We start from the raw sequence: 25,353 nt of genomic DNA on the forward strand, positions 1-25,353 counted from the left end.
GCTTTCATAGAGCTGAGTCGACATTTGGATTTAGGCTCCACTTGGCAAGTTCAGATTCACATAAACATTTGCAAGCTGAAGTAGAAGTTCGCTCATCTAGATGTATAATTCGTATCTGTGTGTCCCTTATACATGACCCTTCCTGTGGCATAGCTAAAATTCAGACAGATTTCAGATCACTGAAAAACACTTTAAAAATGTGAAGCAAAATTCTGCCTTCTCGTGCATCTCTACACAGCACATAACTTCTCGGAGAAAAGCAGAAGAAATGCTCAAATGCTCAGACAGGAGGATCTGTTCATAAAGGAAATGATAATTCCATGCTATAATACCCTCTTCTCAGGCCTCATTTGGAATACACCATGTAGCAATTGAGGCATGAAGTTTAAAGCACGGCTTTCAAATTTTGGAAAAGAACCAAGAGGAGATTAGCAAGGGAATGGAAGGTATGTATGTCTTATGAGGAAAGTCTTCACATGTTTAGCCTGAAATGGCAGAGAAGAGATCTAATTAAGATACACACATACCTAAGGAGTGCAACTAAGGGTCTGGTTATGAATCTGTTCTCTCTTCATGGTAAGGACAAGCCATGAGGTTGTGAGCTGAGTTTAAGGAGAGAAAAAGTGTCAAGTTAGGTGTCAGGATCACTCACTAAGAAGGGAGTGACACATGCATTCAAGAATTTAACGACATATAGAGCTATACTACAACTCAAGAAGATACATTACAGCAATCCTAGGACTACTTGCAAGGAGGAATACAGGTATGCAGGATCGGGTCGATGCCTTTGTAATGTATTTTCTGGAGTTCTGTTATAACTCTATATTTCGTAATAGAACTATTCTTATGAGAAAGGCAACTTGCATAAACAACAAATTGCAAGGAAAACTAAGGGTGAGATTTTTCAAAAGCTCTTTGCCTTGGCCTAACTCTGCTCCTATCAAAATCAGTAGGAGTTTTACCATTGACTTCAAAAAGAGCAGAGTGAGGCCAATGATTCAGAATCTGAGCTTTAGTTTTTAAGAAGTTTTTAAAAGTTCCTTGTGGTTGTGAAGAAAACCTTGAAAACATGAACTAAGGGTTTGTCTCTAGATGGAGAATTAACACGCAGCAACCTGGGATGTAAATCTACAGTGTACTAGCTTACCATGCACTAATTGGTGGTGTGGACCATGCTACCATGCACTAAAAGTTCCGTAGCGCACTTTGATCTATTCCCATTTCAAACAGCAGTGGATCAAAGTGCGCTACGGAACTTTTAGTGTGAGGTAGCAAGGTCTACACCACTAGTTAGCTCATGGTAAGCTATTGCACTGTAGATTTAGACCCTGGCTTGCTGCACACTAACTGTTCATATAGACAAGACCAAAATGTAAATTGATGCAGTGCTTTCTGCCTGAATCTGCAGACAGCTTGAAACAATGGCTCTGAGATGTGCAAACCACCCTACCAATCTATCTCATTGGGGTATTAATTCAAAAGCCGAACAACAACGCTTAAAAAGTCAGCATTAACGACTTTGTTGCTTATTGTCTTAGTGGCTCGAATGGGGAAAAGGTAAGATAAGCCTCTGGAATTGAAAGTTGCAAGAGGAAGAAATTCAATGGGGTGAGGGCGGGAAAAGGAGGAAAGAAACAAGAAGAAGAAAAGAAACAAGAAAAGAAGATGGAGAAGGAAGGGACAGTGGAGGCAGAGATAGTGGCCTAATATGTAATTGGGACAGGGAATCAAATATTCAAAAACAGCCTCCCAAGATATGTCTGCACTTTTTTGTGGCTGCAAATGATGGCTTTATGATTATAAAATATCATCTCCCCCTTAAATTAGCATATTTTCCCACTGCTTGATGCTGAACATGACAATAAAAATCTCGAACAAATAACAATGATAATTAAGACCTTCGTTACCACATAAATGCCATATCTTACCCTTGATCTTTGTGAAAAATCTCTCCTTGATATCCCAGGAAGTTCTACTGTGGATGGAAGGGAGTGCATGATCCTAATTTAGAGGCCAACTCACCGGCAACAATTCACTATGGAGTATGACCCTCTCGACAGACTGAATTTTACAGACTTGCACTAGAAAGTACTCAAAAGTCAGTTCCCTTAAACAAAGAAGACGTGAAGTTTTCTGGCCAGTAAATGCCAATAGCAACATTTTGGCCTTAATCAGTAGCTACAAGGATTAAGCTAGTGTGTGGTTGAATGAACACTGAAGTAATGTGAAAATAATGGGAAAACAGAAAATTAATTAGGCTGCATAATTCTGGAGGGCCTGTCAAGGGTGGTGTCAAAAAGCAGCAGGCAGCCTAGCAAAAAGCCCCTTGCAAAAATCCAAACAAGAAACCACTACTGCCTGAACTGAGGTTTTAGTAGCAGGGGAGGTCAAATAATCATGGATTTCTGAAATATTGCATAAGCAAGACCAAGCAAGTGAATGAACTAAAATAAGGAATTTAGAATCCATATAATCATCTCATCAGATTACAGAGGTTCCATCTCAGGGTAGCTCTGAAGGTACAATATGGATGCAAGATATCTGGTTAAAGTTCAGCTCAAACAAGAGAGAAGATTCTGAAGGGCTTCACCTGGTCCCTGATGGCCCCATCCTTGCCCTAAACAGAAGGATGGTCCTAATCATTCGTGCAGCTCCTGCACTGATCTGCCCACTACTGATCACAGTCTAAATAATTACCTCTTTGTCATTGGAGTGTCATAGGGCAGATAAGGACAAATAAATGAAGAATTGATTAACCATCTGAAAGCTCAGCATTCATTTCCAAGGAGGTCGGAATAGCAATGAAGGCTCCATGCAAATTAGTTAGGGAGAGACTAGAAGACCCCAAACACCTCTAATGTCAACCAGTCCCACGAAACCTCCCGCTCACTTGTTTCTTCTCAGGATGAGGGGTATTTACCATGATTTGTCAGGCTGACATCCCCATTATCTGTTGTACTGCAGTTACCCTAGAGAGGGTGAATAAACTCAAAGGAAAGCATCAATGCACTGAACCCAATGTCATTTAATGCCTGTAAGCAAACCTGAAACCTGACTAAGTCTGTTGATCCCACACATGGTCTGGCGAAGGGTAACACTGAAGTTAGAAGACAATCCCATCCCCCCAGTAAGGGGAACTTTATCCCTGACAGGAGGAGAAATCACTGTGTTTCACACTTCTCCCAATGTCTTCCTGTCTCTTTCTCTCTTCACTGTCCTTACTCTTCTCTCTCTCCATTCTCTTACTCTCATTCCTTGCTTATCTTTTACATGCTTATCTTCTATCTCAAGTCCTTAATTGAGGCAGAATTATCTAGTAGTCAGATACTGGGAGTGGAAACCAGAGAGCTCTGCCTTTCTAACACCAGCTGTGCCACAGATTCATTTTGTAGCCTTAGGAAAGTCACTTAATCGCGCTGTACCTCAGTTTCCCCAAACCTAAAATTGGAATCATAAAACCTACCCTGCTGGGAGGAGGGTTGAAGATTCATTAATTAATGTTCATAATGTGACATTACACCCCAAATTCTTCATAGAAATATTATGATACAAATATGGCATAATTAATATTTTATGCAAGATGGCTCATGTGACCCACAGTAGGCAATCAGCCTGAATGAGCCTTTTAAAAAGGACAATAAAACTTTGGAGATACTAATCTCTCACCATCCTGAAGAACTTCCTGGGATGTTGCTTTGACACTGCAGGGTCATCTAATGATGTCCTGTGGTATGGAGTACAACCTTGAACACTGCTGGTATTTTTCCACTGGAAACAAAGGGTTCCCACCTTATGTAAATTCTATTTAAGGCTGGGGAGTAGGCAAACAGGAATCTTTTCCATTGCCTTCCCATCCAAGAAGGAAGATGGCTAAAAACACCTGCAAGGAAAGGCAAGGCAGGGGCTGAGTCCTTGCTGAGACAAGGGTCCATTCTGTAAAGAGAAATAACTGGAACTCTAAGCTACAGAAACTCTACAACCTGCCTAAAACAACATTTAGGGTGATAAATTACTTTCTTGAGTGTATTAAGCTTGGTTTTAACGTTTTGTTTTATTTGCTCAGTAATCTGCTTTGTTCTGTTTGCTATCCCTTATAATCACTTTACCTTTTGTACTTAAGAAACTTAAAATTTACCTTTTGTACTTAAGAAACTTATTTCTCGTTTATTTCAAAACCCAGTTTGTGCAATTCATATCGGGAAGAGGGGGGCAAAAAGCTGTGCATATCTCTCTCCACATTGAGGGAGAGGATGAATTTTTATGAGCATGCGCTGTGCAGATCTTTCTATACTGTGTAAGACAATATTATTTTGGGTTTATACCCCAAAGGAGATGTTCACATGAGTTCAGGGCAATCCCCAAGCTTATTCCTCCCACACAGAGCTGATCTCAGTGTCTCTGTGTCCATTTGCAGCTGGGTGTGTCCCTACCTGTGTGTGTGTGCTGGAGAAGGCTTGAGGGCCTGGCACAGCGGAACAGGGTGAAGAAACCCAGGCTGGTGGAAAGGGTGGGCTCAGTGAGACCCCAGCACATCAGGTGACACCCTGTAAGGGGGGTCCAATCCGTCACAAATAATATGCCCTTTGAAAGTGCAATGTGTATTCCTGGCTCATTAACAGATTTCCCATGTGACCTTAGACAAGTGAGGTGATCAATCTCTCTGACCTCAGTCCCACATCTGTAAAATAAGAAGAATACCTGCCTAGTTCACAGGGGTGCTGTAAGGATACACCCATTAATGACTCTAGGCTGCTCGAATACTGTGCAGATAAGGGCTAAAGAAAAAAACTATTGAAATAAATGAGGGAGGAGGAATTGCTTGAAGAGGTGGACTGAAGAGGGAGAGAAAGGGAGTTTGCTAGATGAGGGAGATAGTATGGTAAAAAATACAAAATAGAAGTGGGGACAGGAGACAATGGAGACAACAACAAGGTAAGAGGGTTGGGAGAGAGCAGAGATCAAGGTTTGCTTTCCATATGGGGCAAGTTTGCTTTGTGTGACATCCCATTTGCTTAAAGATAGGAAACAAAGGGTAGATATAAATGGTCAGTTTTCAGAATGGAGAGAGGTAAATAGTGGTGTCCCCCAGGGGTTGTTCTGGCACCAGTCCTATTCAACATTCATAACTGATCTGGAAAAGGGGGTAAACAGTGAGGTGGCAAAATTTGCAGATGATACAAAATTACTAAAGATAGTTAAGACCCAGACAGACTGTGAAGAGCTACAAAAGGATCTCTCAAAACTGGGTGACTAGGCAACAAAATGGTAGATGAAATTTAATGATGATAAATGCAAAGTTTTGGAAAGTATATCCCAACTATACATATAAAATGAAGAGGTCTAAATTAGGTGTTACTGCTCAAGAAAGAGCTCTTGGAGTCACTGTGGATAGTTCTCTGAAATCATCCACTCAATATGCAGCGGCAGTCAAAAAAGCAAACAGAATGCTGGGAATAATTTAAAAAGAGTTAGATAATAGGACAGAAAATATCATGTTGCCTCTATATAAATCTTGAATACTGTGTACAGATGTGGTCACTCCATCTCAAAAAAATATGTTGGAATTGGAAAAGGTTCAGAAAAGGGCAACAAAAATTATTAGGGGTATGGAATGGCTTCTGTATGAGGAGAGATTAATAAATTGGGACTTTTCAGTTTGGAAAAGAGACGCTAAGGGGAGATATGATAGAGGTCTATAAAATCATGACTGATGTAGAGAAAGTACATAAGGAAGTGCTGTTTACTACTTCTCATAACACAAGAACTTGGGGTCACCAAATGAATTTAATATGCAGTAGGTTTAAAACAAATAAAAGGAAATATTTCTTCACACAACACACAGGCAACCTGTGGAACTCCTTGCCAGAGGATGTTGTGAAGGCCAAGACCATAACAGGGTTCAAAAACGAACTAGATAAGTTCATGGAGGATAGGTCCATCAATGGCTGTTAGCCAGGATGGGCAGCAATGGCGTCCCTAGCCTCTGTTTGCCAGAAGCTGAGAATGGGTGACAGGGGATGGATCACTTAATGATTACCTCTTCTGTTGATTCCCTCTGGGGAACCTAGCACTGGCCACTGTCGGAAGACAGGATACTGGGCTAGATGGACCTTTGGTCTGACCCAGCAGGGCCATTCTTATGTTCTTAGTTTCTCATTGTGCTTAGGTGGTGGGTGGGGGCGGAGACCTCAGAAGGGCTTGAAAATATTTTAATTCCTAGAAGATGTGAAATAGAACATCCACTTAACAATCATTATCGGTGTGTTGCCATCCTAGCAGCACGAGCATACTAGGCAGACCATCCACTGGGTGCAAAAACTCCCCCTACTGGAGGGTGAGATTCAGTATCTCTAAATTGCCTAGATGATAAAATTATGTGACATGTGAAAGGCACATTACAGGATTACTTTAATAGCTTCTTAGTATCAGGTCATATTCTTGGAACCATCATTAAATCTACTCTCAAGGCTCAGCAGCGTAGAAAAATAATAAGACAGTCAAGGGAGGGAGATGCAAGGATGCTTGTGCCTCTAACAACCCAGGGCCAGATGTAACATTCCTGGTGTAACTCCATGGAGATTTTAGAGTAGCAGCCATGTTAGTCTGTATTTGCAAAAAGAAAAGGAGGACTTGTGGCACCTTAGAAACTGACAAATTTATTTGAGCATAAGCTTTCGTGAGCTACAGCTCACTTCTGTAACACCAGGGATGAATGTGGCCCCTTGTGTTCAGAATCTAAGGACAACAAAATCCCACAAAACAGGAGGAACTATGTCAGATGACTCCATGCTTCACTGATGTCACTGACTGACCTGCTCCTCTTGCTGTTGAAGTCATGGGCAAAACTCATATTTGCATTCGGTGGGAGTCAATCTGGGCCTGACAGGTCTAGTTTAAAAGCTTTCTCGTCTCTCCTTTAAAATAACCCTAACCATGTTTTAGTTTGGATACAGGCACATGGATATTCCTCTCCTCCACACTAATACTGACTGAATCATTGAACTGATTGTAACAGTGATTTGTAACTTTATGATAGGTGCAGGGCGGGCCTTATGAATTGCAGGGTCTCAAACTGCTGCAGATGGAGGAAAGATTGGTCTGTGAATTATTTCCAACTCTGGTCCACTTGTCACAGAAAGAAATCATGGTGGTGATCTGCCCAGGGGCCCCAAGCACATTGCTTGTGCTCCAGGCCAACCCTGAATAAGTGGATTTGGGTATTTTTTTTAATCCACATTTTAGCCATAAGATGGGAGAACAATTAGGCTAGGGTTGTTGATGATAAGCCATCTGATCAGGAGGAGATGGTGAGAAAAAGGATTTGAAAAGGGTTTGTGATCATGGGAGATAGCAGGTGTGGTGCGTACTAAACGAAAGAACTAAATCAAATCATCTAGATCCCCAGGAAGTCAGTAAGCAGACGCAGTAGGTGCAGGATGGGCTCCATATTTGTGGACTTGGTGTAAGACTGGTTCATTACACAATGGACCAAATGGAGTTACAGTAGAAATAAGCTTGGCCCAATAGATTAAAGCTGGAATTGAAAGTCACAGAGCAGTGCTGGAGTCTATTTTGAGTAGCACACAAGCAAGACTGAAGACACAAAGGTGAGAAGCTACTATATAATAGTGACTATAATCCCAAACAGGATTTAGTTTTATGTAGCACCTTTCATATGTAGGGCTAAATTCTGCTGTCAGATGACCATATGCAGCTTCCATTAATGTTGCATCCATAATCAGTGCCCACGAATTGCCCTGATTTTGCATACACAATAGACTCAAAAATAGTACAGCCTTGGACACTGGCAATAAGGACGTTGGCCAGGACACCAGCGGTACCTCAGAACTCATTTCAAGATGTTCCATGGGAATCTTTAGCTTCCAGCCAGAGAGCCACCAGAGCAGGGGAAGGGAGATCTTGGACTGATGTCTAATCAGGAGTTAGTCTTATGGTAATAATTAGGGGATAAATCTTGGTATCCCACAACAAAACCCTAGGAAGACAAGGGAATGGTGTCAGTTTCATCCCATAAGAGGCAGGTTTAGAACTTCCCATGCAGGATGCCCTCCCAAGCCACAGTTGTACTGCAACCCACAGGGAAATCCCATGTTTTAGTGCATTCACACAGCCCCAAGTGCATGGAGATCTCATATAGAGGTTTCCACTTGCTCAAAAGGATGAGGAAGGTTCAATTTAGGTTCAGCCTAACCCCCTACATAATTTGGGTCATACTAGTAGGCAATTTCCTCCCCTTCCCCATCCATAAAAGCAGAGGGCATGATCTGTCCCTACCACCAGAAGGATAAACCAAGCACTTGGTTGCTCAAGGTTTTCAGTTGGATCCTGAGAAATAGTGGCCACAATCGCCTGTGTTCTTATGAAAAGTGCCACGAGACCTGCAGTGTCCAAACAGCATAGACAGGGCTTGACTTTTACATTTTCATCCGCAAGGAATAATTAGGACTAAAGTGAAACTTAAAAGGAGACAGTGTAGGGACATGAATATCAGGGCAGAACATTAAAGAGGGGTGAGGGAAAGGCTGAATGAACTGGAATGGTTTAAAGCAACAGAGGGTAAGGACATGCTGGGGAAACAGGACATTAAGTCCACAGCATGCGTAGGGGTTCTATGGGCTACTGAGCAATAAATACACTTGAAAATAGGAAATAAAATAGGCAATGCTAAAAGCAATCAAGGGTAAGATTGAGCCACAACTGAAGTAAAAATTACAAAGCTTTACACACACATTAGGACTGGGCAAATCCCTTACTGGAGTTAACCCAATATAAAGATGACCAGGAAAATAAAATCAGGTCAAAAAAAAAAAGAAAGATGCTGGTGCACTGAGAATATCTGTAACTGTAACCTGTGGTTACTGACCCCTGTCATGTGACAGGGGCATTAACTTTAGGGCCTGTTCCTAGTCACTTGACTTGACTGAGAGAAAGGCAAATACTCCTGTCATCATAGAATATCAGGGTTGGAAGGAACCTCAGGAGGTCACTTAGTCCAACCCCCTGCTCCAAAGCTGGACCAATCCCCAATTTTTGCCCCAGATCCCTAAATGATCCCCTCAAGGATTGAACTCACAACCCTCGGTTTAGCAGGCCAATGCTCAAACCACTGAGCTATCCCTCCCCCCATTGGAGATTGCTATTCCAATGGGCAGTATGGCCCAAATCCTCAAAGGAATTTAGGTGCCTAACTTGCATTGATTTCAATTAGGATCTGGGCCTACACGCACCCACAGTATTGTCAATTCCCAGTATTCAAAAATCACGAATAAGGGTGCCTCAAAATTAAGAGATTGGCCTAAAGATCAAGAGATTTTTGAAAATAATAGCTGTGGGTTCGTTTTCATTACCAACCGGTGTCTGAGCACAGCGTTCGTGTTTCAAATTTTTCTCTGAAACCATGAAAACTAGCAACTCCCTTTTTTCAATGAAAGCTGAGATTTCTGCATAATCACATGACTCCAAGGACTGGGGCTTTAAGAAAAACACCAAATACAGTGAGACTCATGAAAAAAAACCCAGAAGAGTTGGTAACGCTGGTGAACATTGGCAACCCGACACATTCAAAAATGAACATGCAGTGAATGCAGAGAGAGGGTGATGGGCAGGAGACTGCATCGGAACAAGAAGGCAGAATGTGAGTAGTGATGGACGCTGCCAGGTGCAGGGATGGGGGATAGAGAGATAATAGTGATAAAGGAGCAAAACGGAGAGGGACCGAATGTCAGCTGCCCCATCACAAGGATCAGGACATGGTAAGTGGATCCTCCACTTTTGCAAATGCAGTTAAGATTGAATTTTGACCCGGTCTACATACTCTGGGGGCAGACAACTTCCAGCTAAAGGTTCAAAAATAGAAGACAAATTAAAATGTATGTCCTTTTTAAAAATATCATTTTAAGCCAATTTCATGATTTTGGAACGGTCTAGCTAATGGTTTTTGATTGCTTGGGGTTTTCAATACAGCACCACCAGTCTGCCATCAGTTACATGCATGCAACTCCAACTGACTTCAGCCAGGTTTGCATGCAAACAACAGAGAATGGGTAGAATTTGTCCCATATTTATAAGACCCTTCATTTTCAGGGGGGTTTTTTAAACCAAAAAAATCCTAAGTTTTACAAAAGCTACTATTTGTTTTTTAAAGATTTTCACCTGAATTTTGGACCACTCAAGTACATGAAAATACTGATTATGTTGAGAAAATACATTACACTAGGCAGATGTATTTATGTTAATAATAAATTAGTCTAGAGCATGTCTACACTACAAAATTAAGTTGACCGCTACAATAATTCCATCCTATGCTTTGTTCCTTGTGCCGGCAGTACGCGTTCTCACCAGGAGCACTTGCACCAATTGAACTGTCAGTGTGGGGCATTGTGGGATGGCTTCTGAACGCCAGCAACAGCCAATGTAAGCAACACAGTGTCTACACTGACACTGCATCAACCTAACTACATCAACATTGACTTTATCCCGCTTCTGGAGGTGGTGTTAAGTCAGTATAGCTGGCGAGTTACATCAGCAGGAGCGAAATATTAGTATAGACAATTACAGAGCTAGGTCAACATAAGCTGCCTTGCGTCAACCTAACTCTGTAGCATAGGCCAGGGCCAAGTTTAAATGTGAGGCAGTCTGTTAAAGTAAGGCAATGTAGTGGAAGATACACAAGTGTGTGTATATACTCTTACTTTCCTCTATTTATTGCTTTGTTTCTGTCCTGATGAACCCCAATATTAATCCTGATATTTACCCAGAAAAAGGTGCACTTAATTTTTTGCACCAATTTTCACTGTTTTTTTTTAATTTTAAAATAAACACTGATAAATTTCCTAGAAATTTAAAAATAAAATAAAAAACAAAAATGAAGGGCCTGGCATATTTTTTAAGTAAAGTATTGAAGAGGGGCTATTTGAGTGAACAAAGGATTGGCCTTGATACCAATAGCAGAAGCAGTTAACGCAGAAAGCAGGGAACTACTGGAGTATCATAAGGAACAGAACTTGGTTTTAATTTGTTCACTATATTACTTAATATGCTGAAGGTATGAGCCTGCCTCAGGGTATCAAAATGTGCTAGTGTTACAATGCTGGAGTCACCAGTGAAAAGAATGAGACACAAAATTGAAATTACTCTAAGGATCATGGGTAGGTACTGTGTGTGGTTATTCAGTTCGGCAATGAGCTGTTTAAGATTATAAGGCTATGAATAAAGTAAGTCAACAGCCAACCACTACAGTACGCTGAACAGAAGAAGGATCGGAAGACTGGCCCTCGTCCCAGTACAGCCAGTGAGAATTTTGCCATTGACTTCAGTGGGAGCAGGATTGCACCCTAAGACAGACACAGCTCTGAAAAACATCGTTGTCATTCTGCTTTTATCTCCTTTTTAAAAGCAAACAGGAACTGGTGAATCACAAGAAATGATTCTTGCATTGTACCCAGCCACTAGTTAACAAGGTTAGGATTTTTGCTTTGTGACATTTTCACAGTAAAAATTAAGTTGCAGCCAACAAAAGAGCTGTGAATATTTGCAAATTTCTGCAGAGTTTTAATGCATGACTTAAGAACTTGTGATGTCTCTCCCTTCATTTGGTGCATGAAGGAAGAAGCACGAATGAAAAAAGGTATGGGAAATACCCTCAGGAAGTTTTGAGGCAGTTCCATAGCCCACCTGCCATATTCTACCCTGTTCAACTTTGCTTCTTGCACTGTGCTCTTCACTACAGTATTTGAGCGCTTAGAACACAGTCATCATAGAATCATAGAATATCAGGGTTGGAAGGGACCCCAGAAGGTCATCTAGTCCAACCCCCTGCTCAAAGCAGGACCAAGTCCCAGTTAAATCATCCTAGCCAGGGCTTTGTCAAGCCTGACCTTAAAAACCTCCAAGGAAGGAGATTCTACCACCTCCCTAGGCAACGCATTCCAGTGTTTCACCACCCTCTTAGTGAAAAAGTTTTTCCTAATATCCAATCTAAACCTCCCCCATTGCAACTTGAGACCATTACTCCTCGTTCTGTCATCTGCTACCATTGAGAACAGTCTAGAGCCATCCTCTTTGAAACCCCCTTTCAGGTAGTTGAAAGCAGCTATCAAATCCCCCCTCATTCTTCTCTTCTGCAGACTAAACAATCCCAGCTCCCTCAGCCTCTCCTCGTAAGTCATGTGCTCTAGACCCCTAATCATTTTTGTTGCCCTTCGCTGTACTCTTTCCAATTTATCCACATCCTTCTTGTAGTGTGGGGCCCAAAACTGGACACAGTACTCCAGATGAGGCCTCACCAGTGTCGAATAGAGGGGAACGATCACGTCCCTCGATCTGCTCGCTATGCCCCTACTTATACATCCCAAAATGCCATTGGCCTTCTTGGCAACAAGGGCACACTGCTGACTCATATCCAGCTTCTCGTCAACTGTCACCCCTAGGTCCTTTTCCGCAGAACTGCTGCCGAGCCATTCGGTCCCTAGTCTGTAGCGGTGCATTGGATTCTTCCATCCTAAGTGCAGGACCCTGCACTTATCCTTATTGAACCTCATTAGATTTCTTTTGGCCCAATCTTCCAATTTGTCTAGGTCCTTCTGTATCCTATCCCTCCCCTCCAGCGTATCTACCACTCCTCCCAGTTTAGTATCATCCGCAAATTTGCTGAGAGTGCAATCCACACCATCCTCCAGATCATTTATGAAGATATTGAACAAAACGGGCCCCAGGACCGACCCCTGGGGCACTCCACTTGACACCGGCTGCCAACTAGACATGGAGCCATTGATCACTACCCGTTGAGCCCGACAATCTAGCCAGCTTTCTACCCACCTTATAGTGCATTCATCCAGCCCATACTTCCTTAACTTGCTGACAAGAATGCTGTGGGAGACCGTGTCAAAAGCTTTGCTAAAGTCAAGAAACAATACATCCACTGCTTTCCCTTCATCCACAGAACCAGTAATCTCATCATAAAAGGCGATTAGATTAGTCAGGCATGACCTTCCCTTGGTGAATCCATGCTGACTGTTCCTGATCACTTTCCTCTCCTCTAAGTGCTTCAGGATTGATTCTTTGAGGACCTGCTCCATGATTTTTCCAGGGACTGAGGTGAGGCTGACCGGCCTGTAGTTCCCAGGATCCTCCTTCTTCCCTTTTTTAAAGATGGGCACTACATTAGCCTTTTTCCAGTCATCCGGGACTTCCCCCGTTCGCCACGAGTTTTCAAAGATAATGGCCAAGGGCTCTGCAATCACAGCCGCCAATTCCCTCAGCACTCTCGGATGCAATTCGTCCGGCCCCATGGACTTGTGCACGTCCAGCTTTTCTAAATAGTCCCTAACCACCTCTATCTCTACAGAGGGCTGGCCATCTCTTCCCCATTTTGTGATGCCCAGCACAGCAGTCTGGGAGCTGACCTTGTTAGTGAAAACAGAGGCAAAAAAAGCATTGAGTACATTAGCTTTTTCCACATCCTCTGTCACTAGCTTGCCTCCCTCATTCAGTAAGGGGCCCACACTTTCCTTGGCTTTCTTCTTGTTGCCAACATACCTGAAGAAACCCTTCTTGTTACTCTTGACATCTCTTGCTAGCTGCAGCTCCAGGTGCGATTTGGCCCTCCTGATATCTTTCCTACATGCCCGAGCAATATTTTTATACTCTTCCCTGGTCATATGTCCAACCTTCCACTTCTTGTAAGCTTCTTTTTTATGTTTAAGATCCGCTAAGATTTCACCAGTCATAGGATTGTCCACTGTTTGTAACCAATTGGCGTTCACTAAACTATTTTTAAATAATCAAGTAACTAACATCCCACTGGCAGAGAGTACAGTACTGCTGCAGCTCATTAAAATTGAGTTATCTCTTATAACTCTGTTTTAAGTTATCTGTTATGTCTCTATCTATTCTACACCCCTATTACAGCTGCTTACCAGTATAACTTTCAAAAGGAAAGGTGCCATTTTTAGTAACCAATCATACAAAATCATTTACTACAGGATGATTGTAAAAGAAGAATAACTCTTTTCAATAATACTTTTTACTTATATAGCAATTTTCACCCAAGGTTCTCAAAGCAATTTAGAAGAGTGGTTAAGTATTATTATCCCACAACTTTCATAAGTACAAATTATTCCTCAACCTTCAGCGCAAATGTGCTGGAGTTTCCTATGTTTGTTCTCTGCCCAAAAGTGTTTGTTTTCCAAGTTGCATGACAGTCGGTTAGGCTGTTATTCACCGAAATTAGACCCCTTGAAGCACAAGATTAGTTCTCACTTACTGTATTTTCTCCAGTGCTTTGCTCAGTCAAGTATTAAAGGTCTCCAAGTTACTGCATTATTTAAGCATCAAAAACTAAGTTTTTCATCTGTCAGAAATTGTTCAGATACTTTCTTTAAGCTCAGATAACTCAAACAGCTGTGTTTTAAAAAACTTAATATTTAACCCTTCCTTAGCGCATTGCATCTGCAAAGCACTTTATAGACATTACTTAATTCATTACATATTAAAGCACTTCATACTTTTCATGGAACTGTGAACTAGGATAAGTGCTTCTGACGTCACTGAAGATCTGGGGGTTGAAATAATGAAAATGATGGCTGTTTAAAGACAGAAGATTGAGCATACATTGCATAAACACTTCCTTGAATCATATTATCAGCAGTAAAGAGTCCTGTGGCACCTTATAGACTAACAGACGTATTGGAGCATAAGCTTTCGTGGGTGAATACCCACTTCGTCAGATGCATTTTGTTGGGTATTCACCCACGAAAGCTTATGCTCCAATACGTCTATTAGTCTATAAGGTGCCACAGGACTCTTCATTTCACCAAGAAAATATTTCCATTTTGGGTGGGAAAGTTCTCTAGTGGACAGAGAACAGGACTGAAAGTCATGAGATTTGACAAATTCAGTGACGTCAGGCAAGTCAATCCATTTCTGTGCTTCACTTTCCCAGCCTGCACAGATGTTGATAACTCCCTCGTGTGGGTGTTGTGAGGAGTAGGTAACTGATGTCTAGGTTGCAGTCCTTGAATGCAAGATGCTAGGGACGTGCCAATGTTGATGCAATCTTTCATTTTAAGAGTGTGATTTTTTTTTAAATACTAGGTGCCAGTATATACACACAGGTGAAATTTTATGCTAACTTAGAATGCAGAAAGCCTTTAAATACTTTAGTGCGTATACTCCGAATGGGAAGATTTACTATTTCTTGCTCGCCATATGGTTGTTTGAGAATTGTTATATGTGTTTCTAGTGAGAGCCTCAATGGAAAACTTCAGTTGAGTTCTTTAATAAATTTTAAACATTATTCTAGTTACCTGCATGTAATTCAGAGGGCCAGATTCTCTCCTGAATTTGAGCCCCATTCCATGAGGGAGTCAGGACGGTAGAGAGCTGGCATCTAATGGATTCTATGCCAGCGGAAGATAAATGTAGCAGACAACAAGTCAGCTACATTTCCCTGGTATCTGATAGGTTCCCTCTTTCCCCTGACATGTCCCCTATGCCATGGGCTGTGGGATGGAGGCAGTTGGTGCAGAAACCACTTCTACATGTTTACAGGAGTGGGGAGCTCCCGCACACCAGGAGAATGCTCTGCTGTCCACTTAATGAGCAGAATCCAACCTCTTTGTGCCACCTGGACCCCACAAAGGGGCCAGATCGCAGTTGACAATCTGACTCAAAATAAAAAAAAAACAGATGCCCAATGTTGAAACAACAGCACACATTAGAGCACGCTGTGGTTCTGGATAGATATAAGAATCCTCAGGATTTAACCTACTTCAGCAGATCAATGGAGAGGACATTTTTAATGATATCACATAAACCCTGCAATAAAAATAATTACCCCAGAGATCAGTATTAAAGAAGCCTAATTGTGTCTGACTTTATCACCCTTTGTTATAGCCACTAAGCCAACCCTTTCCTGCTGTCAGATTCCCTCTCTAGAAATCTTCCAACATTTGGTTAGACTTTAACAGGTTCATGTAAGATACACAGCTGAACCTTGCTTGTCTTAGTGGTGCAAGTAGATCCATTTCCTTTAGTTTCAGAGTAGCAGCTGTGTTAGTTTGCATTCGCAAAAAGAAAAGGAGTACTTAGTTTCTAAGGTGCCACAAGTACTCCTTTTCTATTTCCTTTAGTGGAACTCCTCGGGGACTATGGTGAGCAGGATTTGGTCTTCACGTATTTTAGTAACATTGTAAAAATGGGGATGGGTGGGAGGCAAGTAGGGGCTATTACATGGTGTGTGTTAGTTTCCTGTGTCTATGGGTCTGATCCAAAGCCCACTGAAGTCCACAGGAATTTTTCCATAGATATTAATGGATCAGGCCTAAAAGCTCACGTCACATGCCATTCTTCTTCTTGACAGTCTCCCAGAGTTCTATTCCTTCCTGTCACAGTGCCTGAGCCAAAGCCCGCAGTTCCTGTTCAGGCAAAAACTTCCACTGTGTGCAACAGGAGCTCAGCCCAAGTAAGGATGGCCAGATCTGGCTGCTTGATTTTAATCCATGCACCTGTTTTCCTCCCCCCCACCACCCCCCACCACCTGTTTAGGTTTCTGGAATTTCAGCATCTGTGCAAGGGGGAGGAGAGAAGGGAGGGTTCCTGACATAAGCCTGGACCATCCCTTGCATCTCAGTGTGCGGAGGTGACCTGTCAAAGAGTTCCTCCTGTTTTGTGTGGTCTCTCTCCTCACCAAGTCCATCCACTGCTGCTCCACAGGGAAGGGGCTTTGGGAGCGGGACTGTGGGTGGAGCACAGAACTGGATATGCTCCTTGGCAGCATCCATATGGAGATTCAGGCAGGAATTAATACAGTTGGGAGCTGAGTTAATTTCCTCTGTTTCCCTCCGCACCTGCCATCATGCAGCTACAAGGGAACTCAGTAGCAGCATGCGGGCATCAGTGCAGCAACATGAATGCACCATTCAGGATGCCTTTTGCCTCCATGCATCTGGTCAGTGGAATGTCTTCCCTGAAGAGCCCTGAGATCCCTGGCACCCCTGCCATCTCTGCTGGCCCTTTTACTCCTCTCATGAAATGATGCTTTAGCCCTGGGGTGGCCAACCTGAGCCTGAGAAGGAGCCAGAATTTACCAATGTGCATTGCCAAAGAGCCGCAGTAAGATGTCAGCAGCCCCCCATCAGCTCCCCCCTCTGCTCCCAGCACCTCCCACCCACCAGCAGCCCCGCTGATCAGTGCCTCCCCCTCTCTCCCCGCACTCCCTGATCAGCTGTTTTGTGGCGTGCAGGAGGCTCTGGGTCAGGGGGAGGAGCGAGGGCACGGCAGGGTCAGGGGAGGGGGCAGGAAGGGGTGGAGTAGGGGCAGGGCCTGTGGCAGAGCCAGGGGTTGAGCAGTGAGCCTCCCTCCCCCTGACACATTGGAAAGATGGTGCCTGTAGCTCCAGCCCCGGAGTTGGTGCCTCTACAAGGAGCCGAATATTAACTTCTGAAGAGCCGCATGTGGCTGCGGAGCCAAAGGTTGGCCACCCCTGCTTTCGAGGAACTCAGGGTATGTCTACCCTGCAGGCTCACTGGTGACAGCATGTAGGGTATGTGTCGCTACACACCACAGCAAAAAGTTGGCTGCATCCACACTGTGGTGTGTAGCTACACACAGCAGTGAAAGGCTCTGGCAGGGGGTAACTAGCAGGGAAAAGCTCTGGCAGGTCCCTGCTGCCCAGGTCTTTCACTGCAGCGGGGAAAGGCTCCAGCAGCGGGGAGGCAGCAGGACATTAGATCGGGGAGGCACCATTTGGGTACAGAGAGAGCAGTGTAGGGTACAGGTTCAGGCATGTCTCGATTTGCCTAAGCAGTACTTCAATCTACACTGCTGTTTACACCCATGATAGGGGATAGGGTTGCCAATTTTCTAATCGCACAAAACCGAACAACCTTGCCCCGCCCGCTGCCCCACGGCTCCGCCCATGCTCCTCCCCTTCCCCAAGGCCCCACCCCTGCACACTCCATCCCCCCTCTCTCTGTTGCTCACTCTCCCTCACGCTCACTTGCTCATTTTCACCTGGCTGGGGCAGGGGGTTGGGGTGTTGGAGGGGGTTAGAGGCTCCAGCTGGGGGGTGCAGGAGCTGAGATGGGGCCAAAAATGAGGGGTTCAGAGTGTAGGAGCGGTCTCTGGGTTGGGGCAGGGGGTTGGGCTGCAGGGGGGGTGAGGACTCCAGCTGGGGGTGCAGACTCCGGAGTGGTTTAGGGTGCAGGAAAAAATGAGGGGTTTAGGGTGCGGGAGGGAGGTCAGGGCTGGGGCAGAGGGTTGGGGCACAGGAGTGGTCTCAGGGTGCAGGCTCCAGACCACACTTACCTCAGGCAGCTCCCGGAAGCACAACCGGCATGTCCCGCGGCTCAGAGGTGGAGGCACGGCCAGGCGGCTCTGCACATTGCATCTGCCCACAGGTACCGCCCCTGCAGCTCCCATTGGCCATGGTTCCCAGCCAATGGGAGCTGCAGAACCAGCGCTCAGGGCGGGGGCAGCATGTGGAGCCCTGACCGTGCCTCCGTCTAGGAGCTAATGGACATGCTAGCCACTTCCGGGAGCCACGCAGAGTTGGGTAGGGAGCCTGCCAGCCCTACTGCGCTGCCAAATGAACTTTTAATGGCCTGGTCGGCTGTGCTCACTGAAGCTGCCAGATTCCCTTTTCGACCAGGTGTTTGGGGTGAAAACCGGACATCTGGCAATCCTACTGGGGGGAGAGGGGGTTCAGTGTATGTACTTCGCACAGTGCTGTAAGGCGCATGCAGTGTAGCTGTACCCTCAGTGGGTTCAGCCTCACAAACCCTTCCTGCCTTGCAGGCCCCTTCCTATTCCCACAGGCTTCTTGCCAGGGATGAGACAATCCGCTCCGATGTTCTCTTTTTGCTTGAAAGCATCATAACTTTACTCTGAGAGTAATTCGGGTCACTTTCCAGGTTTCCCAACGTACTCTGGGGAATTTCTCTCTGCTGCCTTGGGAAAAGTACATGAGGCCTATTAGTGCTGCACACAGAGAGTCCTAGCACAGGCTATAGTAAAGCCAAAAGCACATTGAATCATAGTGAGGAACTTGGCCTCGTGTTCAGCAAGCTTGGCAGGCTGTGCTGCAACTCTAAATATCCCATTTCCTCCCTATAAAGATGCTCTTAAAACCCCCCCAGCTCAAGAGCGTTATCAGGCGGTGCAACATATAAAGGATCTCAGGGGTGTCTGACCAATTTTGCAGCCTGTGTAACATTTTAATGTAGGGCCTGGTCCAGAAGGATGATAATGAGACTAATCTAAGGATACGTGCAATTCTCATTAGCAAGTGGCCCAGTGGAGAACTGTGAACCACTGGAGAACTGTAATTTTATTTACGCGTTGCTGGCTGAGTAGAGAAGAAGGCAGCTTCCAAAAACGTATGTTTTTTAAAATGTGGTGCATTTATCCAAATGATGTAAAGAACTGCCAGACCACAACCATAACCCATTCCAGAACAGCGAGAGATTGAGAACAGTGGGGAAGTGACAAATTATAGTGACTTTACATACAGCAACTGCCCTCCCCTCTTTAATATCTAAAGGCCTGATCCCACCAGGTACTGAGTTCTTTCAATCTCCAGTGTCTTCACTGGGAGATAAGGGCCATAACCCCACCTCAGGATGGTGTCCTAAGTACTTTCTCCCAAACACTGGAAGAAAATGTGTCTTGAGTGGCACTGCGGGGACTGATACTCTCATTAAAAACCAAAGACACAAAACACTAAAAGTCACAGCTAAGCTTAACGTAAGTGTGTGTTAACCTACACTTACAAAACTTGTGGCATCTCGTTGCTTCAGTTTTTGTGATAGCAACCACCAGAGCAGTACAGACTAAAATAACAGGACCAGCTTTTCTTAGCAAGTTAGAGCTTGGGAGTCAACTTTTGCCCTTTCTTGCATCCTTTGCAACCCCACTGAAGTCAACGGAGAAACACAGAGTATAAATCAGGACAGAGTTTGGCCCAGTAGAAGAATTTTAACTGGATCTTCTCCCCAGAACTGGGTTTGTTTTAATGTGGTTATTTTTCTATGTTATTCACTCACATTTAGGGCTTGAATTTTCCACTGCCCTGCCCCTTCTGTTATCATTTGCATCTGTGTAAAGTCAGTGCATAGTGGTTGTGAAACGCTACCATGGTGAGAGGAAATTTCTCATTTGATAGTATTTAAAATGCATACACAGATGACTACTAAAGATGCAAGGCAGGGTAGAATCAAACCATAAATCTTTTTGCCAGTTACTCTTAAAATTAAAACATAAAAACTTCCACAGCAGTCACGTGTTATTGAAGCCCAGGTGCCTAAAAGGGTTAAATAGGAATATTTCCCTTTGTAAATCAAACAATCAACAATATTTTTTAAATAGATCCTTTAAGGCTCAGGTAAACACTTGACGTTCCCAGCGGGTGTTTTGTTGTGACTGAGCAGGAAACATCAAATTCACCATTTTCAGGCTGATGACTGATGTGATCTTTAGGCAACACCACTGATTCATTCACACCATCCTTCTCCCAAATTAACACAAATACTGTCATAGAACAATAAAGTGAGCCGTTTGTTATTCTGACCTCTGATATTAATACAATCATGTGAATCTCTAGAAATACATTTGCATTTATTTTACAAAAGCATTAAACTTTTACAATGATCTCACTTCATTCTTTCTGGACAGTTTTGCCCTGACATATCCAAGATGACACAGAGCCATGTGGCAGGGTATATAGGGTATAAATCAGGGCAAAATGTGGCACATTGGGCCAGATCTTCAGCTCGTATAAGTCAGCATTGGTCCAATGATCTCAGCAGAACCAGTGATTTACACCAACTGAGATTTAAAATATGTACAATTAATGTCTTACCTGGCATTTTTCTTTAATAACCCTGACAAATGCTACAGCTGCCAGTCACATTCTACCACACTCTTGCCAGGATGTTCATGCTATTAGTGCATGATTGGATTCCCCTTTGCACCAGGATCTCTGTCACAAATCTGTCTGATCAGACAGAACTTTTTCTGCTATCCTCTTACCTCTTGAGATAGTTTCTCCCATACAGTATCTGCTGCAGCAAAGTGACCACAGCAAAAGCGCAGATGAAGATGAAGAACAAAGTTCTGTTCCCCAGCAAATCCCTGCTTGACGAGGGGTCGCTGTATCCCATCCTTGTGAAAAAAAGCTTACTTAAGCTCTGTTGGGTAGAATTCAGTGAATTGTAGCGTTCATGCTCTTTTCACTTGAAGGTGGTGGGATACATTTGCTAGCTTGGCTGTGAGAAATGCAAGGACAAGGTGTCCCATTGATCAGCACTGCGTCCCCCTTCTTGCCCCTTTTGGTTGTTAACTAAAGAACTGGGCGCAAGGGCTCCTTTCCGCTGTGAAGTTTCCAGGAGCATTAGATGTGGGTACATCTAAAAATCATCTATTCATAGTTCTTTCAGACGAAGCAGTTTGTGCTGTGCGCGAGACATTCTGTTCCCTGCAGTCTCTCTCACATAAACCCACTGCTAACAATTATCTGCTTCAATCCCGCTTTGATATTCCAGATGGGAGAAGCTGCAAAGAAAACAGAAAACTGCCGCCAGTGGGAAATACAGGGCTCCTGCAACCTTTTTCAGCAGCACATATCATCAGCTCTTCTTTGCTTCTGCTCAGTGATTCCAGTGAAATGCACTTGCAGGGAGACGTGACCGGGGTATACTATTATCGAGCAAGTATGTAATGATCATGAGGATCACATTCCAGCCCCCTGCAAAAACAGCAGCAGCAATCTGGTTAGGCTATCATGAAAAGCTGCATTTTATTTAACAAGGTGAGGTTCAGATAATGCCTTTGATATTGTAACATTTGCGTACAGCATGCACTGCCTTTCGTCATCGCTGCTCTCTGTTTGGGTTTCTATGTTTTTCCTGGTTATTCCTCCGGAGTAAGCATAAGCAAGGTCACTGTGCATCTCTTCAAGGACAGAGCTCAGTTCCTGCATGCTGACTTATTGCAGGCTCTGGATAGCCTCACAGCCGCAGATGGGAATAGTGACTTTCAATGCAATCTTAAAGAACTATTCATCTAAAGAGACAAATATTCTGATTGTTCCTCAACCATGAACAGTTCTCTTGTTATAGGGTGAAATAGCGAGACCTTGCCTCCAGCCATCAGAACTGTTATTAAGCTTTCTAGTTGCTGGTAGAGACTCGAGTCTGCTCTCATTTGAATCAATGGGAGTTTTGTCATGGATTTCAGTGGGAGCAGGAGCAGGTCCTGAATGTTTATTTCTGAAAGCAGTGACCTATGGAAGCTTTAACCACAAATAAAGTGGCTCAGCTGGGAGGTTATTTTACCTCCATAACACATGAAAAAAAAAGAAAAGGAGTACTTGTGGCACCTTAGAAACTAACAAATTTATTAGAGCATAAGCTTTCGTGAGCTACAGCTCACTTCATCGGATGAAAAAACTATCTTTTGGAAAATAATTGGAAAGTCCTTTGTAAAACAACATTTTTAATATGAAGTTTTATATGATTTTATAAGATTTGAACATGAATAAACCTGCAAAGAACTAAATCAATGTCCAGCATGCCATTATCCCAGCTGTTCAAATCAACATGCCAGGCCTATCCTGGACAGGGTCTGAGCTGGCTCTGTGCAGGAGGGTGGGGCAAAGATAGTACCAGGGGCTGCATAGATGGCATAAAAGTTATCTGCCTTTGGGCTATTCCTCAGGATAAAATAGAGCCATTTCAGGGCAAGACAAAGATACAATATAATTGTCTCTCAGTCCCACTCAAAGCTCCCAAGTGGGATCCCAAGTGAAGTTATTACAATTTAGGTCTTGTCTGAAGTGTAGTTCTATACTGATCAGTGGTTTCCATGGAAATGGGACAGTGGGGTCCATATTCAATACCTCTCACTGACTCTACCCAAATGTGGTCTGTTTATAAACAGAAAAACACCATCTTTTTAACTACCAGCCAGCAAATTCAGCCTGGGAACTGAGTCCAGATCTGTTCTTGGCAGCTCACACATCACCACCACCAAAGATTCTGCATTTAGAACACAAGGCCCAGTCTCCTTCGTTTACAATCCTTTAATGATGCACAAGGCGCTGTTGGATCCAGTACAGTCTCCCACAGCTATACTGAAAGAGCAGTGGTAGCAAAATGAAGTCAAAACTTAATTTAGTGACTACAATAATTATTAGGGTGTAAACTCTAGGGCTAAAACCATCTTTTCTCTGAATTGATACAACACCGACCACAAATTAGGTCCTGACCATGGCATCTAACACTATCATAATACAAATAAATAAAATTAATAAACTAAGCAGATTTGATTATGAACTCAGAGGGTCGACCTATTTTCCTCAGCTCATTTTAGCCCTTTAAAAACAAATTAGCCATTTACTTTGTTCAGAAAAATAAATGACAAGAATGTATTCATTCGTATCACACTGAGAGGAATAGACACACTAACAGCTGTATAATGAAGTCACAGCTACAACACGATCCCATCTGTCAAAGTCTCCACCCACAGAACCAGATATGGTCCTTCTAAAGATTTACGCACTTAAACACGTATAATATGACAGTAGTTTTATACCAGGACCCCCTGGGAGTTCCCTCCTGTCTAGCTGGGATCTAGCCAGCACCCTGTTGCCATTCAGCAGTAATGGAAGGGAAGTAGTCACGAGTCCCAGGCTGAGAACCCATGTGATATGGACAGATCTGCCCGTGGAGCTTAGAGGAGAGATTTTGAAAGGCATAAAAGGGGGCTAGGTGCTCATTTCCCATTTACTTTGAAAGGGAGTTGGGTACCTAATTGCTCTTTGTACCTTTGAAAATCTTGCCCTAGAAACCTGGTTTTCTTTGGAGCAAATGCTGCTGTGTTACACTGCTGCAAATCTGGAGTAAGACTACTGACTGCACTAAACGTACCAGATAGCAGAATTTGGCCATTTACATATTTCAAGGGCTAATAGTAATCTCAGCACCAACCAGCAGTGTGATGCCTTGTGATCCTCCAGATTTAAGAGGGAGTAGCATTAGGGGAGGGGGAAAAAAATCACACTAATATATTGTACCGCCCCAAACCAGAGTATCCATTATTTATTTCTGATCCTAGCCTATATGCCAGTATTAGCTGCAACAACTCTCTCTCCTCAACATCAACATGTGTGCCATCACTCAGGAGTAGTCTGGCTACCTGTGTTTTTCACCGTCATCTGCTAAATCAGCTAACTGGAAAACATGGTCCTTGAGGACACTGAATTTTTTACGTTCCCAGGAGAATTTTGTGTCCTTGAAGCAATGAACAGAATATGAGGAAATATCTAAGAAACTCAGAGGTTTCCTGTGACAAATATAATCTTGTACAAATACTGTCCCCGGTAATGTGTGTAAAGGAAATGTATACTCATTGCCTTCAAACCAGCACTATAACATATCAAAAGAAAACATAAGAACCGCCATACTGGGTCAGAACCAAAGGTCCATCTAGCCCTGTATCCTGTCTTCCAATAGTGGTCAATGCCACATGCCCCAGAGAGAATGAACAGAATAGGTAATCATCAAATGATCCATCCCTGGTCTCCCATTCCCAGCTTCTTTCAAACAGAGGCTGGGGACACCATCCATGAAGAAACATCTCTCTGCAAGAACTGAGAAATCTGATGTCGATACTCAAATTTTCAAATGTGCCCACAATATTTGCAGGAGCATCCATGTGTGATTTTTTTTTGCACTCACATGTGCATGCAAAATTGTTTAGATTCATAGATTCATAGATACTAAGGTCAGAAGGGACCATTCTGATCATCTAGTCCGACCTCCTGCACAGCGCAGGCCACAGAATCTCACCCACCCACTCCTATGAAAAACCTCACCCATGTCTGAGCTATTGAAGTCCTTAAATCATGGTTCAAAGACTTCAAGGAGCAGAGAAGCCTCCCTCAAGTCAACCATGCCCCATGCTACAGAGGAAGGCGAAAACCCTCCAGGGCCTCTCCAATCTGCCCTGGAGGAAAATTCCTTCCCGACCCCAAATATGGCAATCAGCTAAACCCTGAGCATATGGGCAAGATTCACCAGCCAGATACCCAGGAAAGAATTTTCTATAGTAACTCAGATCCCATCCATCTAATATCCCATCTCAGGGGATTTGGCCTATTTACCCTGAATATTTAAAGATCAATTACTTACCAAAATCCCATTATCCCATCATACCATCTCCTCCATAAACTTATCGAGTAGAACCTTAAAGCCAGATAGATCTTTTGCCCCCACTGCTTCCCTTGGAAGGCTATTCCAAAACTTCACTCCTCTGATGGTTAAGAACCTTCGTCTG

The 25,353-nt window shown here is 43.5% G+C and overlaps 1 protein-coding gene across 1 annotated transcript in view; it reads right to left on the reverse strand.

Moving 5' to 3' along the window:
• The window catches only part of ST8SIA5 (ST8 alpha-N-acetyl-neuraminide alpha-2,8-sialyltransferase 5), a 63,733-nt gene extending 41,855 nt beyond the window's left edge, over positions 1-21,878 (reverse strand). The window contains 1 exon segment of the mRNA XM_038402637.2: positions 21,049-21,878. Within this exon segment, the coding sequence (XP_038258565.1) occupies positions 21,049-21,179 (131 nt within the window). The 5' untranslated portion in view covers positions 21,180-21,878.
• Positions 21,879-25,353: the final 3,475 nt, after the last annotated feature.

Source organism: Dermochelys coriacea, chromosome 5 (genome assembly GCF_009764565.3).
Source record: "Dermochelys coriacea isolate rDerCor1 chromosome 5, rDerCor1.pri.v4, whole genome shotgun sequence".
Lineage (NCBI taxonomy): Eukaryota > Metazoa > Chordata > Testudines > Dermochelyidae > Dermochelys > Dermochelys coriacea.